Source organism: Oreochromis niloticus, linkage group LG6 (genome assembly GCF_001858045.2).
Source record: "Oreochromis niloticus isolate F11D_XX linkage group LG6, O_niloticus_UMD_NMBU, whole genome shotgun sequence".
Lineage (NCBI taxonomy): Eukaryota > Metazoa > Chordata > Actinopteri > Cichliformes > Cichlidae > Oreochromis > Oreochromis niloticus.
In genome coordinates, this window is record NC_031971.2 from 22,681,568 (window position 1) to 22,698,605 (window position 17,038).

The following is a 17,038-nucleotide window of genomic DNA, read 5'->3' on the forward strand; positions in this document are numbered from 1 at the left end:
ACCTTCAGACTCCAACGATTCAGGAGACTGTGGCCTTAATTGCGCCACCCACTCGTCTAGAAGATAAAGGGTATGTTCTGTATCAGATGGTTCTGATGGCGAAGACGCAGAAGGCATAGTTCTCAAGTCACTACTTTGGAAGTCAAACAAAGTGTCACATTCGTTGTCATGTGTAAAGCCTCGCACAACCTGTGCATAGGTCAAAGGTCTTGAAGCAGGCAGCAAAGGGGATGATTTACAGTAAGAGCTGAGTGTTTCACTTCAACATTTGAAGAGTGGGAATCTGGTGAATCTGGTCTGTTGTCCTCAAACATTTGTGCAAGACAAGATTTTAAATCCTCATTATCGGACATTGTTGAAAGAGGTGATGTGGGCCTATTTTCAGAATATTGCAAGTAGTAGTTACAATGTTGACTGATTGTTGGACTCAACATCATGGAAGAAGAATGAGGACATTGATGAACTGACACCACAGATTCTGGGAGGATGCTCTAAAGTCTGCCAGCCAAGTGTTCAAGAGTGAAAAGTCCAAACCAGGAGACACAAACTCTGGAGACAATGCTCTATTATCTGATAACAAATCCAGACTAAAATCAGATGAATGTGACTGAGAGGACACTGGTCTGATCTCATCAAACATAATTTCCAGACACAAATCAGAATCTTCCCAGTCCGAAAATGCTGATTCTGGTGTAACCGACCTTTGCCCTAACAATTCCGCATTACATCATTAGAAGAGTGGGGACATCTGAACTGAGGAACAGGTGAGTCCGGAGAGAGCGGCCTAAATTCACCTTCAGACTCCAACGATTCAGGAGACTGTGGCCTTAATTCGCCACCCACTCGTCTAGAAGATAAAGGGTATGTTCTGTATCAGATGGTTCTGATGGCGAAGACGCAGAAGGCATAGTTCTCAAGTCACTACTTTGGAAGTCAAACAAAGTGTCACATTCGTTGTCATGTGTAAAGCCTCGCACAACCTGTGCATAGGTCAAAGGTCTTGAAGCAGGCAGCAAAGGGGATGATTTTACAGTAAGAGCTGTGTGTTTAACTTCAACATTTGAAGAGTGGGAATCTGGTGAATCTGGTCTGTTGTCCTCAAACATTTGTGCAAGACAAGATTCTAAATCCTCATTATCGGACATTGTTGAAAGAGGTGACGTGGGCCTATATTCAGAATATTGCAAGTAGTAGTTACAATGTTGACTGATTGTTGGACTCAACATCATGGAAGAAGAATGAGGACATTGATGAACTGACACCACAGATTCTGGGGAGGATGCTCTAAAGTCTGCCAGCCAAGTGTTCAAGAGTGAAAGTCCAAACCAGGAGACACAAACTCTGGAGACAATGCTCTATTATCTGATAACAAATCCAGACTAAAATCAGATGAATGTGACTGAGAGGACACTGGTCTGATCTCATCAAACATAATTTCCAGACACAAATCAGAATCTTCCCAGTCCGAAAATGCTGATTCTGGTGTAACGACCTTTGCCCTAACAATTCCGCATTACATTCATTATGGGGACATCTGAACTGAGGAACAGGTGAGTCCGGAGAGAGCGGCCTAAATTCACCTTCAGACTCCAACGATTCAGGAGACTGTGGCCTTAATTGCGCCACCCACTCGTCTAGAAGATAAAGGGTATGTTCTGTATCAGATGGTTCTGATGGCGAAGACGCAGAAGGCATAGTTCTCAAGTCACTACTTTGGAAGTCAAACAAAGTGTCACATTCGTTTCATGTGTAAAGCCTCGCACAACCTGTGCATAGGTCAAAGGTCTTGAAGCAGGCAGCAAAGGGATGATTTTACAGTAAGAGCTGTGTGTTTAACTTCAACATTTGAAGAGTGGGAATCTGGTGAATCTGGTCTGTTGTCCTCAAACATTTGTGCAAGACAAGATTCTAAATCCTCATTATCGGACATTGTTGAAAGAGGTGACGTGGGCCTATATTCAGAATATTGCAAGTAGTAGTTACAATGTTGACTGATTGTTGGACTCAACATCATGGAAGAAGAATGAGGACATTGATGAACTGACACCACAGATTCTGGGGAGGATGCTCTAAAGTCTGCCAGCCAACTGTTCAAGAGTGAAAAGTCCAAACCAGGAGACACAAACTCTGGAGACAATGCTCTATTATCTGATAACAAATCCAGACTAAAATCAGATGAATGTGACTGAGAGGACACTGGTCTGATCTCATCAAACATAATTTCCAGACACAAATCAGAATCTTCCCAGTCCGAAAATGCTGATTCTGGTGTAACCGACCTTTGCCCTAACAATTCCGCATTACATTCATTATGGGGACATCTGAACTGAGGAACAGGTGAGTCCGGAGAGAGCGGCCTAAATTCACCTTCAGACTCCAACGATTCAGGAGACTGTGGCCTTAATTGCGCCACCCACTCGTCTAGAAGTAAAGGGTATGTTCTGTATCAGATGGTTCTGATGGCGAAGACGCAGAAGGCATAGTTCTCAAGTCACTACTTTGGAAGTCAAACAAAGTGTCACATTCGTTGTCATGTGTAAAGCCTCGCACAACTGTGCATAGGTCAAAGGTCTTGAAGCAGGCAGCAAAGGGGATGATTTTACAGTAAGAGCTGTGGTTTAACTTCAACATTTGAAGAGTGGGAATCTGGTGAATCTGGTCTGTTGTCCTCAAACATTTGTGCAAGACAAGATTCTAAATCCTCATTATCGGACATTGTTGAAAGAGGTGACGTGGGCCTATTTCAGAATATTGCAAGTAGTAGTTACAATGTTGACTGATTGTTGGACTCAACATCATGGAAGAAGAATGAGGACATTGATGAACTGACACCACAGATTCTGGGGAGGATGCTCTAAAGTCTGCCAGCCAAGTGTTCAAGAGTGAAAAGTCCAAACCAGGAGACACAAACTCTGGAGACAATGCTCTATTATCTGATAACAAATCCAGACTAAAATCAGATGAATGTGACTGAGAGGACACTGGTCTGATCTCATCAAACATAATTTCCAGACACAAATCAGAATCTTCCCAGTCCGAAAATGCTGATTCTGGTGTAACCGACCTTTGCCCTAACAATTCCGCATTACATTCATTATGGGGACATCTGAACTGAGGAACAGGTGAGTCCGGAGAGAGCGGCCTAAATTCACCTTCAGACTCCAACGATTCAGGAGACTGTGGCCTTAATTGCGCCACCCACTCGTCTAGAAGTAAAGGGTATGTTCTGTATCAGATGGTTCTGATGGCGAAGACGCAGAAGGCATAGTTCTCAAGTCACTACTTTGGAAGTCAAACAAAGTGTCACATTCGTTGTCATGTGTAAAGCCTCGCACAACATGTGCATAGGTCAAAGGTCTTGAAGCAGGCAGCAAAGGGGATGATTTTACAGTAAGAGCTGTGCGTTTAACTTCAACATTTGAAGAGTGGGAATCTGGTGAATCTGGTCTGTTGTCCTCAAACATTTGTGCAAGACAAGATTCTAAATCCTCATTATCGGACATTGTTGAAAGAGGTGACGTGGGCCTATTTTCAGAATATTGCAAGTAGTAGTTACAATGTTGACTGATTGTTGGACTCAACATCATGGAAGAAGAATGAGGACATTGATGAACTGACACCACAGATTCTGGGGAGGATGCTCTAAAGTCTGCCAGCCAAGTGTTCAAGAGTGAAAAGTCCAAACCAGGAGACACAAACTCTGGAGACAATGCTCTATTATCTGATAACAAATCCAGACTAAAATCAGATGAATGTGACTGAGAGGACACTGGTCTGATCTCATCAAACATAATTTCCAGACACAATCAGAATCTTCCCAGTCCGAAAATGCTGATTCTGGTGTAACCGACCTTTGCCCTAACAATTCCGCATTACATTCATTATGGGGACATTTAAACTGAGGAACAGGTGAGTCCGGAGAGAGCGGCCTAAATTCACCTTCAGACTCCAACGATTCAGGAGACTGTGGCCTTAATTCCGCCACCCACTCGTCTAGAAGATAAAGGGTATGTTCTGTATCAGATGGTTCTGATGGCGAAGACGCAGAAGGCATAGTTCTCAAGTCACTACTTTGGAAGTCAAACAAAGTGTCACATTCGTTGTCATGTGTAAAGCCTCGCACAACCTGTGCATAGGTCAAAGGTCTTGAAGCAGGCAGCAAAGGGGATGATTTTACAGTAAGAGCTGTGTGTTTAACTTCAGCATTTGAAGAGTGGGAATCTGGTGAATCTGGTCTGTTGTCCTCAAACATTTGTGCAAGACAAGATTCTAAATCCTCATTATCGGACATTGTTGAAAGAGGTGACGTGGGCCTATTTCAGAATATTGCAAGTAGTAGTTACAATGTTGACTGATTGTTGGACTCAACATCATGGAAGAAGAATGAGGACATTGATGAACTGACACCACAGATTCTGGGAGGATGCTCTAAAGTCTGCCAGCCAAGTGTTCAAGAGTGAAAAGTCCAAACCAGGAGACACAAACTCTGGAGACAATGCTCTATTATCTGATAACAAATCCAGACTAAAATCAGATGAATGTGACTGAGAGGACACTGGTCTGATCTCATCAAACATACTTCCAGACACAAATCAGAATCTTCCCAGTCCGAAAATGCTGATTCTGGTGTAACCGACCTTTGCCCTAACAATTCCGCATTACATTCATTATGGGGACATCTGAACTGAGGAACAGGTGAGTCCGGAGAGAGCGGCCTAAATTCACCTTCAGACTCCAACGATTCAGGAGACTGTGGCCTTAATTGCGCCACCCACTCGTCTAGAAGATAAAGGGTATGTTCTGTATCAGATGGTTCTGATGGCGAAGACGCAGAAGGCATAGTTCTCAAGTCACTACTTTGGAAGTCAAACAAAGTGTCACATTCGTTGTCATGTGTAAAGCTTCGCACAACCTGTGCATAGGTCAAGGTCTTGAAGCAGGCAGCAAAGGGGATGATTTTACAGTAAGAGCTGTGTGTTTAACTTCAACATTTGAAGAGTGGGAATCTGGTGAATCTGGTCTGTTGTCCTCAAACATTTGTGCAAGACAAGATTCTAATCCTCATTATCGGACATTGTTGAAAGTGGTGACGTGGGCCTATTTTCAGAATATTGCAAGTAGTAGTTACAATGTTGACTGATTGTTGGACTCAACATCATGGAAGAAGAATGAGGACATTGATGAACTGACACCACAGATTCTGGGGAGGATGCTCTAAAGTCTGCCAGCCAAGTGTTCAAGAGTGAAAAGTCCAAACCAGGAGACACAAACTCTGGAGACAATGCTCTATTATCTGATAACAAATCCAGACTAAAATCAGATGAATGTGACTGAGAGGACACTGGTCTGATCTCATCAAACATAATTTCCAACACAAATCAGAATCTTCCCAGTCCGAAAATGCTGATTCTGGTGTAACCGACCTTTGCCCTAACAATTCCGCATTACATTCATTATGGGGACATCTGAACTGAGGAACAGGTGAGTCCAGAGAAAGCGGCCTAAATTCACCTTCAGACTCCAACGATTCAGGAACCTGTGGCCTTAATTGCGCCACCCACTCGTCTAGAAGATAAAGGGTATGTTCTGTATCAGATGGTTCTGATGGCGAAGACGCAGAAGGCATAGTTCTCAAGTCACTACTTTGGAAGTCAAACAAAGTGTCACATTCGTTGTCATGTGTAAAGCCTCGCACAACCTGTGCATAGGTCAAAGGTCTTGAAGCAGGCAGCAAAGGGGATGATTTTACAGTAAGAGCTGAGTGTTTCACTTCAACATTTGAAGAGTGGGAATCTGGTGAATCTGGTCTGTTGTCCTCAAACATTTGTGCAAGACAAGATTTTAAATCCTCATTATCGGACATTGTTGAAAGAGGTGATGTGGGCCTATTTTCAGAATATTGCAAGTAGTAGTTACAATGTTGACTGATTGTTGGACTCAACATCATGGAAGAAGAATGAGGACATTGATGAACTGACACCACAGATTCTGGGGAGGATGCTCTAAAGTCTGCCAGCCAAGTGTTCAAGAGTGAAAGTCCAAACCAGGAGACACAAACTCTGGAGACAATGCTCTATTATCTGATAACAAATCCAGACTAAAATCAGATGAATGTGACTGAGAGGACACTGGTCTGATCTCATCAAACATAATTTCCAGACACAAATCAGAATCTTCCCAGTCCGAAAATGCTGATTCTGGTGTAACCGACCTTTGCCCTAACAATTCCGCATTACACTCATTATGGGGACATCTGAACTGAGGAACAGGTGAGTCCGGAGAGAGCGGCCTAAATTCACCTTCAGACTCCAACGATTCAGGAGACTGTGGCCTTAATTCCGCCACCCAATCGTCTAGAAGATAAAGGGCATGTTCTGTATCAGATGGTTTGATGGCGAAGACGCAGAAGGCATAGTTCTCAAGTCATACTTTGGAAGTCAAACAAGTGTCACATTCGTTGTCATGTGTAAAGCCTCGCACAACCTGTGCATAGGTCAAAGGTCTTGAAGCAGGCAGCAAAGGGGATGATTTTACAGTAAGAGCTGTGTGTTTAACTTCAACATTTGAAGAGTGGGAATCTGGTGAATCTGGTCTGTTGTCCTCAAACATTTGTGCAAGACAAGATTCTAAATCCTCATTATCGGACATTGTTGAAAGAGGTGACGTGGGCCTATATTCAGAATATTGCAAGTAGTAGTTACAATGTTGACTGATTGTTGGACTCAACATCATGGAAGAAGAATGAGGACATTGATGAACTGACACCACAGATTCTGGGGAGGATGCTCTAAAGTCTGCCAGCCAAGTGTTCAAGAGTGAAAAGTCCAAACCAGGAGACACAAACTCTGGAGACAATGCTCTATTATCTGATAACAAATCCAGACTAAAATCAGATGAATGTGACTGAGAGGACACTGGTCTGATCTCATCAAACATAATTTCCAGACACAAATCAGAATCTTCCCAGTCCGAAAATGCTGATTCTGGTGTAACCGACCTTTGCCCTAACAATTCCGCATTACACTCATTATGGGACATCTGAACTGAGGAACAGGTGAGTCCGGAGAGAGCGGCCTAAATTCACCTTCAGACTCCAACGATTCAGGAGACTGTGGCCTTAATTCCGCCACCCAATCGTCTAGAAGATAAAGGGCATGTTCTGTATCAGATGGTTCTGATGGCGAAGACGCAGAAGGCATAGTTCTCAAGTCACTACTTTGGAAGTCAAACAAAGTGTCACATTCGTTGTCATGTGTAAAGCCTCGCACAACCTGTGCATAGGTCAAAGGTCTTGAAGCAGGCAGCAAAGGGGATGATTTTACAGTAAGAGCTGTGTGTTTAACTTCAACATTTGAAGAGTGGGAATCTGGTGAATCTGGTCTGTTGTCCTCAACATTTGTGCAAGACAAGATTCTAAATCCTCATTATCGGACATTGTTGAAAGAGGTGACGTGGGCCTATATTCAGAATATTGCAAGTAGTAGTTACAATGTTGACTGATTGTTGGACTCAACATCATGGAAGAAGAATGAGGACATTGATGAACTGACACCACAGATTCTGGGGAGGATGCTCTAAAGTCTGCCAGCCAACTGTTCAAGAGTGAAAAGTCCAAACCAGGAGACACAAACTCTGGAGACATGCTCTATTATCTGATAACAAATCCAGACTAAAATCAGATGAATGTGACTGAGAGGACACTGGTCTGATCTCATCAAACATAATTTCCAGACACAAATCAGAATCTTCCCAGTCCGAAAATGCTGATTCTGGTGTAACCGACCTTTGCCCTAACAATTCCGCATTACATTCATTATGGGGACATCTGAACTGAGGAACAGGTGAGTCCGGAGAGAGCGGCCTAAATTCACCTTCAGACTCCAACGATTCAGGAGACTGTGGCCTTAATTGCGCCACCCACTCGTCTAGAAGGTAAAGGGTATGTTCTGTATCAGATGGTTCTGATGGCGAAGACGCAGAAGGCATAGTTCTCAAGTCACTACTTTGGAAGTCAAACAAAGTGTCACATTCGTTGTCATGTGTAAAGCCTCGCACAACCTGTGCATAGGTCAAAGGTCTTGAAGCAGGCAGCAAAGGGGATGATTTTACAGTAAGAGCTGTGTGTTTAACTTCAACATTTGAAGAGTGGGAATCTGGTGAATCTGGTCTGTTGTCCTCAAACATTTGTGCAAGACAAGATTCTAAATCCTCATTATCGGACATTGTTGAAAGAGGTGACGTGGGCCTATTTTCAGAATATTGCAAGTAGTAGTTACAATGTTGACTGATTGTTGGACTCAACATCATGGAAGAAGAATGAGGACATTGATGAACTGACACCACAGATTCTGGGGAGGATGCTCTAAAGTCTGCCAGCCAACTGTTCAAGAGTGAAAAGTCCAAACCAGGAGACACAAACTCTGGAGACAATGCTCTATTATCTGATAACAAATCCAGACTAAAATCAGATGAATGTGACTGAGAGGACACTGGTCTGATCTCATCAAACATAATTTCCAGACACAAATCAGAATCTTCCCAGTCCGAAAATGCTGATTCTGGTGTAACCGACCTTTGCCCTAACAATTCCGCATTACATTCATTATGGGGACATCTGAACTGAGGAACAGGTGAGTCCGGAGAGAGCGGCCTAAATTCACCTTCAGACTCCAACGATTCAGGAGACTGTGGCCTTAATTGCGCCACCCACTCGTCTAGAAGGTAAAGGGTATGTTCTGTATCAGATGGTTCTGATGGCGAAGACGCAGAAGGCATAGTTCTCAAGTCACTACTTTGGAAGTCAAACAAAGTGTCACATTCGTTGTCATGTGTAAAGCCTCGCACAACATGTGCATAGGTCAAAGGTCTTGAAGCAGGCAGCAAAGGGGATGATTTTACAGTAAGAGCTGTGCGTTTAACTTCAACATTTGAAGAGTGGGAATCTGGTGAATCTGGTCTGTTGTCCTCAAACATTTGTGCAAGACAAGATTCTAAATCCTCATTATCGGACATTGTTGAAAGAGGTGACGTGGGCCTATTTTCAGAATATTGCAAGTAGTAGTTACAATGTTGACTGATTGTTGGACTCAACATCATGGAAGAAGAATGAGGACATTGATGAACTGACACCACAGATTCTGGGGAGGATGCTCTAAAGTCTGCCAGCCAAGTGTTCAAGAGTGAAAAGTCCAAACCAGGAGACACAAACTCTGGAGACAATGCTCTATTATCTGATAACAAATCCAGACTAAAATCAGATGAATGTGACTGAGAGGACACTGGTCTGATCTCATCAAACATAATTTCCAGACACAAATCAGAATCTTCCCAGTCCGAAAATGCTGATTCTGGTGTAACCGACCTTTGCCCTAACAATTCCGCATTACATTCATTATGGGGACATTTAAACTGAGGAACAGGTGAGTCCGGAGAGAGCGGCCTAAATTCACCTTCAGACTCCAACGATTCAGGAGACTGTGGCCTTAATTCCGCCACCCACTCGTCTAGAAGATAAAGGGTATGTTCTGTATCAGATGGTTCTGATGGCGAAGACGCAGAAGGCATAGTTCTCAAGTCACTACTTTGGAAGTCAAACAAAGTGTCACATTCGTTGTCATGTGTAAAGCCTCGCACAACCTGTGCATAGGTCAAAGGTCTTGAAGCAGGCAGCAAAGGGATGATTTTACAGTAAGAGCTGTGTGTTTAACTTCAGCATTTGAAGAGTGGGAATCTGGTGAATCTGGTCTGTTGTCCTCAAACATTTGTGCAAGACAAGATTCTAAATCCTCATTATCGGACATTGTTGAAAGAGGTGACGTGGGCCTATTTTCAGAATATTGCAAGTAGTAGTTACAATGTTGACTGATTGTTGGACTCAACATCATGGAAGAAGAATGAGGACATTGATGAACTGACACCACAGATTCTGGGGAGGATGCTCTAAAGTCTGCCAGCCAAGTGTTCAAGAGTGAAAAGTCCAACCAGGAGACACAAACTCTGGAGACAATGCTCTATTATCTGATAACAAATCCAGACTAAATCAGATGAATGTGACTGAGAGGACACTGGTCTGATCTCATCAAACATAATTTCCAGACACAAATCAGAATCTTCCCAGTCCGAAAATGCTGATTCTGGTGTAACCGACCTTTGCCCTAACAATTCCGCATTACATTCATTATGGGGACATCTGAACTGAGGAACAGGTGAGTCCGGAGAGAGCGGCCTAAATTCACCTTCAGACTCCAACGATTCAGGAGACTGTGGCCTTAATTGCGCCACCCACTCGTCTAGAAGATAAAGGGTATGTTCTGTATCAGATGGTTCTGATGGCGAAGACGCAGAAGGCATAGTTCTCAAGTCACTACTTTGGAAGTCAAACAAAGTGTCACATTCGTTGTCATGTGTGAAAAGTCCAAAGCCTCGCACAACCTGTGCATAGGTCAAAGGTCTTGAAGCAGGCAGCAAAGGGGATGATTTTACAGTAAGAGCTGTGTGTTTAACTTCAACATTTGAAGAGTGGGAATCTGGTGAATCTGGTCTGTTGTCCTCAAACATTTGTGCAAGACAAGATTCTAAATCCTCATTATCGGACATTGTTGAAAGTGGTGACGTGGCCTATTTTCAGAATATTGCAAGTAGTAGTTACAATGTTGACTGATTGTTGGACTCAACATCATGGAAGAAGAATGAGGACATTGATGAACTGACACCACAGATTCTGGGGAGGATGCTCTAAAGTCTGCCAGCCAAGTGTTCAAGAGTGAAAAGTCCAAACCAGGAGACACAACTCTGGAGACAATGCTCTATTATCTGATAACAAATCCAGACTAAAATCAGATGAATGTGACTGAGAGGACACTGGTCTGATCTCATCAAACATAATTTCCAAACACAAATCAGAATCTTCCCAGTCCGAAAATGCTGATTCTGGTGTAACCGACCTTTGCCCTAACAATTCCGCATTACATTCATTATGGGGACATCTGAACTGAGGAACAGGTGAGTCCAGAGAAAGCGGCCTAAATTCACCTTCAGACTCCAACGATTCAGGAACCTGTGGCCTTAATTGCGCCACCCACTCGTCTAGAAGATAAAGGGTATGTTCTGTATCAGATGGTTCTGATGGCGAAGACGCAGAAGGCATAGTTCTCAAGTCACTACTTTGGAAGTCAAACAAAGTGTCACATTCGTTGTCATGTGTAAAGCCTCGCACAACCTGTGCATAGGTCAAAGGTCTTGAAGCAGGCAGCAAAGGGGATGATTTTACAGTAAGAGCTGAGTGTTTCACTTCAACATTTGAAGAGTGGGAATCTGGTGAATCTGGTCTGTTGTCCTCAAACATTTGTGCAAGACAAGATTTTAAATCCTCATTATCGGACATTGTTGAAAGAGGTGATGTGGGCCTATTTTCAGAATATTGCAAGTAGTAGTTACAATGTTGACTGATTGTTGGACTCAACATCATGGAAGAAGAATGAGGACATTGATGAACTGACACCACAGATTCTGGGGAGGATGCTCTAAAGTCTGCCAGCCAAGTGTTCAAGAGTGAAAAGTCCAAACCAGGAGACACAAACTCTGGAGACAATGCTCTATTATCTGATAACAAATCCAGACTAAAATCAGATGAATGTGACTGAGAGGACACTGGTCTGATCTCATCAAACATAATTTCCAGACACAAATCAGAATCTTCCCAGTCCGAAAATGCTGATTCTGGTGTAACCGACCTTTGCCCTAACAATTCCGCATTACACTCATTATGGGGACATCTGAACTGAGGAACAGGTGAGTCCGGAGAGAGCGGCCTAAATTCACCTTCAGACTCCAACGATTCAGGAGACTGTGGCCTTAATTCCGCCACCCAATCGTCTAGAAGATAAAGGGCATGTTCTGTATCAGATGGTTCTGATGGCGAAGACGCAGAAGGCATAGTTCTCAAGTCACTACTTTGGAAGTCAAACAAAGTGTCACATTCGTTGTCATGTGTAAAGCCTCGCACAACCTGTGCATAGGTCAAAGGTCTTGAAGCAGGCAGCAAAGGGGATGATTTTACAGTAAGAGCTGTGTGTTTAACTTCAACATTTGAAGAGTGGGAATCTGGTGAATCTGGTCTGTTGTCCTCAAACATTTGTGCAAGACAAGATTCTAAATCCTCATTATCGGACATTGTTGAAAGAGGTGACGTGGGCCTATATTCAGAATATTGCAAGTAGTAGTTACAATGTTGACTGATTGTTGGACTCAACATCATGGAAGAAGAATGAGGACATTGATGAACTGACACCACAGATTCTGGGGAGGATGCTCTAAAGTCTGCCAGCCAACTGTTCAAGAGTGAAAAGTCCAAACCAGGAGACACAAACTCTGGAGACAATGCTCTATTATCTGATAACAAATCCAGACTAAAATCAGATGAATGTGACTGAGAGGACACTGGTCTGATCTCATCAAACATAATTTCCAGACACAAATCAGAATCTTCCCAGTCCGAAAATGCTGATTCTGGTGTAACCGACCTTTGCCCTAACAATTCCGCATTACATTCATTATGGGGACATCTGAACTGAGGAACAGGTGAGTCCGGAGAGAGCGGCCTAAATTCACCTTCAGACTCCAACGATTCAGGAGACTGTGGCCTTAATTGCGCCACCCACTCGTCTAGAAGATAAAGGGTATGTTCTGTATCAGATGGTTCTGATGGCGAAGACGCAGAAGGCATAGTTCTCAAGTCACTACTTTGGAAGTCAAACAAAGTGTCACATTCGTTGTCATGTGTAAAGCCTCGCACAACCTGTGCATAGGTCAAAGGTCTTGAGGCTGGCCCTAACAATTCTTCATTGTACCCATTATTGGGCCATCTGAACTTTGGAACAGGTGAGTCAGGAGAGAGAGGACTAAATTCATTTTCAGACTCCAGTGATTCAGGAGATTGTGGCCGTAATCTTGGGCATGATTTTACATTAAAACCTGAGTGTGTAACTTCAACATCTGAAGAGTAGAAATCTTGTGAATTTCTTTTGTTATCCTCAAAAACTTGTGTAGGTACCGTTCTCAAGTCACTGATACGTGTTAACTCCTTTTCAGATAGAGGGCATATGGTCCCCAAAAATTTTGTATCTTCAGGAAATACATAATCCCTCTGTTTTCCTAGCGATGTATGTGAAATTTTCAAACATGGCCTTATTGCTTCCTTCTCAGTTGTGAATAATGCATACTGACAGTCTTTGTTTACAGTTTCATTTAAGGATTTTTTTGTGTTAGAGAATTGAGTTATTGTTGGAAAGTGCAAAATGCATTTTGGTCTCTCCACTAAGTCAAATACCAGTGGTTGGGCTAAAGATATTTTTTGCAAGTTGTCACAAGTTTCAAGTTGTTGGTGTTGGTCTTTAGTAGGTGAGAAAGAGTTTCCTAATGATAATTCTTTCACCGAAGTCAAATTTATAGTCTCTTTCATTTCATTGTATTCTGGAGCCAATTTTGGTTTTGTTGTTAAATCTTCAACTGATTCCGCTGGTAATGAATTATTTTCTAAAGATTCTGCTTCCAGCTTTGAAAACCAGTAATCAAGGTAAGATTGATTCCTTTCCTCTCTTAATTTTTGGACTCCAGAAACTAGTGGCCTAAATTGAAATGACTCTTCTTCTTTAGTTGAACAGCCTGAGTCTTCCGTGTCAATGATTCTGACTTCTACACATGTAAGAGTAGAGGAATCCATAACTGGTATTTCTCCTCCTTTCATGTGACATATCAATGAATCTGATGCATCTGTGGTTTTATCATCTCGCCATTTATTAAGATGAGATGAATAATTCTTTATAGTATACTGCTTGACATCACATGCTTTATGCTGGTGCTGTGGAGCAGAAAAATGTGGTGGAAGATAAACTGATGTGGCAGATTGCTGGGGGACAGACGGTGGGCAATCGGAATCTACACAATCCTCCATCAAAGGGCTACTTTGACCTGCTTCCTTTACACTGAATTTATGGTAAGAAGTTGACATCAGGGATGGTGAGGATGGATTTTCTCCTGAATATTGTAAATAATAATCACAGTGTTGATTCATTAGCTGTGTGCGAATTGGCTGTGACAGCAATAGTTCAAGAAATGAAAAACTGCACTGAGAAGTTTGCGACTGTGGGGAAGATGATCGGCAATCCCTATCTGTAGATAAATAGTCATGAATAGCTGCACATAAGTCAGGTGACGATATTCCTTTGTGAACTGAAAGATCATATTCATTTTCTAATATCACAGGTGAGAATGTTCTGGATTCTTTCTTTAAATGTTCACCCTCATGTCCTGGACTATATTTAGAGATTAGATAGTCATTTGATATTGGTCTAGAGTGTGAAATTACAGGAACAAAAGCCTTTGACCCAAAAAGCGGTTTGTGGTCATAACGACATGACTCACAGGTGTTATATTCATTTTCAGTGAAGTTGTTTGTAACTTCTGGAGAACTACATCTCTCAGACATAACAGAGAGTGCATAAGTCTCATCAAATATACTTGAAAAGTCTGGAGGTAATACTCTTTCCCCACCCTGAGGAGAGTCAGGTGACATTGCTCTATAATCACTAACTGACATGACAGATTCGGGGGACGACAATCTAGGTACAGAATCATTTAACATCCATGCATCTGAAAGGAAGTGACCACTTTCATTAGCAGGTGAAAGGGAGCCACACTGCTCTTCAGATGCTAAAGAATCAGGGGTCAATCGGCTGCAGTCTATAAAAGTGGAAGGTAATGTGATACCACACTCAGGTGCTTGTAGTGTGAGATAAGTGACAGGCTGGAAATAGTGGAAAGACAAATTCTCTGGCTCAGTAATGCACGACCTGTTTGCTTCTGCTACAACATTGTTACTGTTTGGAGTAGTAGAATAACAATTACAGAACATCTCAGTTGAGTCACAAGCCATACAATGAGGGCGACAGGTTGTCTGACTGCATGGCATCATTGTCTGTATGTCATTTTTAAATGGATTCACGTTGCTGGACTTAGCTGTTGCAATATTGAGTTCAGTTGCCTGCATATCAGCATTATCATCAATGAAGGGCAAGTTTTCCAGAATGACTTCACTATATATATTGCACTTTGTTATTTCTTCTTTGCTTAACTTGAAGGGTTTGGTGTCCATGTCCACACCTGAAACCTGTGTGGTCTTGTCATGACTATAGAGTACTCTCTTGAACTGGGCTGTGACCTCACTAGAACTGGCTGGATCTCTGCTGCAAAACAAGGGTGCACAACGTAATTCATCACAAAGCTTACTGACGTCAGTTTCAGCTTTGTCTGACTCTGACAGCCTCAGAGTAAAGTCTCTGACAGAAAAAGATGAGTGAGATGAGTGAATATCACACGATTGACCTTGCTTGTCTTCATAACCACAGTGCTCTAGGCTTTGACCATCTTTGACTTGAGCTCCACCTTGGAAAGAGCTGATGAAATGAGCTTCCTGGTCTTTCACTTTGGGGTCATAAACCTGAGTTGCTTGGCTCCCAAATGCAGCTTCTTTTGAAGTGGGCTGCATACTTACTTGCTCATCTAAGTTGTCTTGACTTGATTCACGTGTAATTACATCCTCAGAGGTCCACAAGTTAGGATTTAACTCACTGCAGAACAAAAAGAAAGATAGGTCACAAAATCTGACTTTAATGATAAATGTGCGTCTCCGAGTCCTAATCTGACAAGCTAAAAGGGAAACACACCCAAAGAACTGCACCCAGTATATGACACAAAGAACAGCCTGAAGCAGGATAGGACACTGTTCTGTTTCCCGAGGACAACTTGGTGGGAAACATTAAGCTTGAGAAAAGGAGTAGTTTAATCTGACATTGTGTTGAACTGCCAGTGCATTTTGCAGAGTCAGGAATCTTTTCAAATGAATAACTTACTGCGGGATCTCAAGCTCCTCCAATAGGTCACCATGCATGCTCTCTGAGTGGATCTGTCCAACAGGCTCTGCCCATGAAGGAATATCCAGTAGTGAAGCGACTGAGAGGTCCTCTTCTGAAACAGCTGGGGGTGGTCTGCGATCTGACTCCACTTTTCTCACAACTCTGGGGCTGTCTGCATCCTCTTGGACTGAAGATAAGGCTACTGACACTAAAAACAATATATATATGTATATATATGAATAAAAGTATTCACACAGGGAGCTTGGTGTAAGATAGGGTTTTCAGTGTGCTAAGAAGTACAACTACCTTCACTGTGATCCAGTGTCTTCTCTATCTCTGCATAAGTTCTAGATGTTTGCTCTTGAACTGACTTGTTCATCTGGGTTTCAATAAGATGGACAATGTCCATGCGGTTGATCTTAGTCAGCCTCTTAATCAGACAGTCCTCTGTGGAAGAACCAATAATTTATTAATAGATGACTAGAGACATTCATTTCTATTTCTTAAAAACTGAAAATATAACATTTGTATTCAATTAGCGATTTGAATATGGGTCTACCAAATGCACAAATAATTTCATAAAGGCATATCTGGCAAGACAAAATGCTATGGACCTGTGGCATGTTTGCCCTCACGTTCAACCCAGCGCTGCAGTAAAGCATGGCTCTGCTCTTGGAGGGAATTAGGATTCTCTGTTCTCACTAGCTGAATATCATCTTCACTGAATTCCAGTTCTCTTGCAAGTTCTTGAGAGGTGAAGAACAAATCAAATAACAAAAGAGCTGAATTATGTATAATATCATCTGTTCCTGATGATGAATAGTTGAGTTAAAGTTAAAATAACATTTGAAAAATGCAGTAAATAAAGCCTCTGCCTAAAATACATTGCATATTTAAAATTTAAAATATAAAACTTAAAATTAATTGCATAATTTGACAGCTTACCAGTCCAGCTGAAGCCAAGAAGATCTGAAATGATAGCTAATGTCTCCTCTTTCCTGTCAGCATCTTCCTGCCAATCGACTAAAAAAAAATCCCACCATAGCCAAACATTAAATGTTAACAACTCCTGAAGTGAATAAAAATATACTGAGTAAATTTCTTTTTAGATATTGCAGGTATATGTT

General features: G+C 42.2%; 1 protein-coding gene across 7 annotated transcripts in view; it reads right to left on the reverse strand.

Annotated features, from left to right (window-relative positions):
• Window positions 1-17,038, reverse strand: part of ank2a (ankyrin 2a, neuronal) — a 98,012-nt gene that overhangs the window by 30,296 nt on the left and 50,678 nt on the right. For all 7 annotated transcript variants that reach the window (XM_025907752.1, XM_025907750.1, XM_025907753.1 and 4 more), the window contains 5 exons: window positions 16,857-16,934; window positions 16,526-16,657; window positions 16,218-16,358; window positions 15,909-16,119; window positions 15,551-15,626 (listed from right to left, as the gene is read on the reverse strand). In XM_025907752.1, the coding sequence (XP_025763537.1) occupies window positions 15,551-15,626; window positions 15,909-16,119; window positions 16,218-16,358; window positions 16,526-16,657; window positions 16,857-16,934 (638 nt within the window). The remainder of the gene's footprint in view (window positions 1-15,550; window positions 15,627-15,908; window positions 16,120-16,217; window positions 16,359-16,525; window positions 16,658-16,856; window positions 16,935-17,038) is intronic.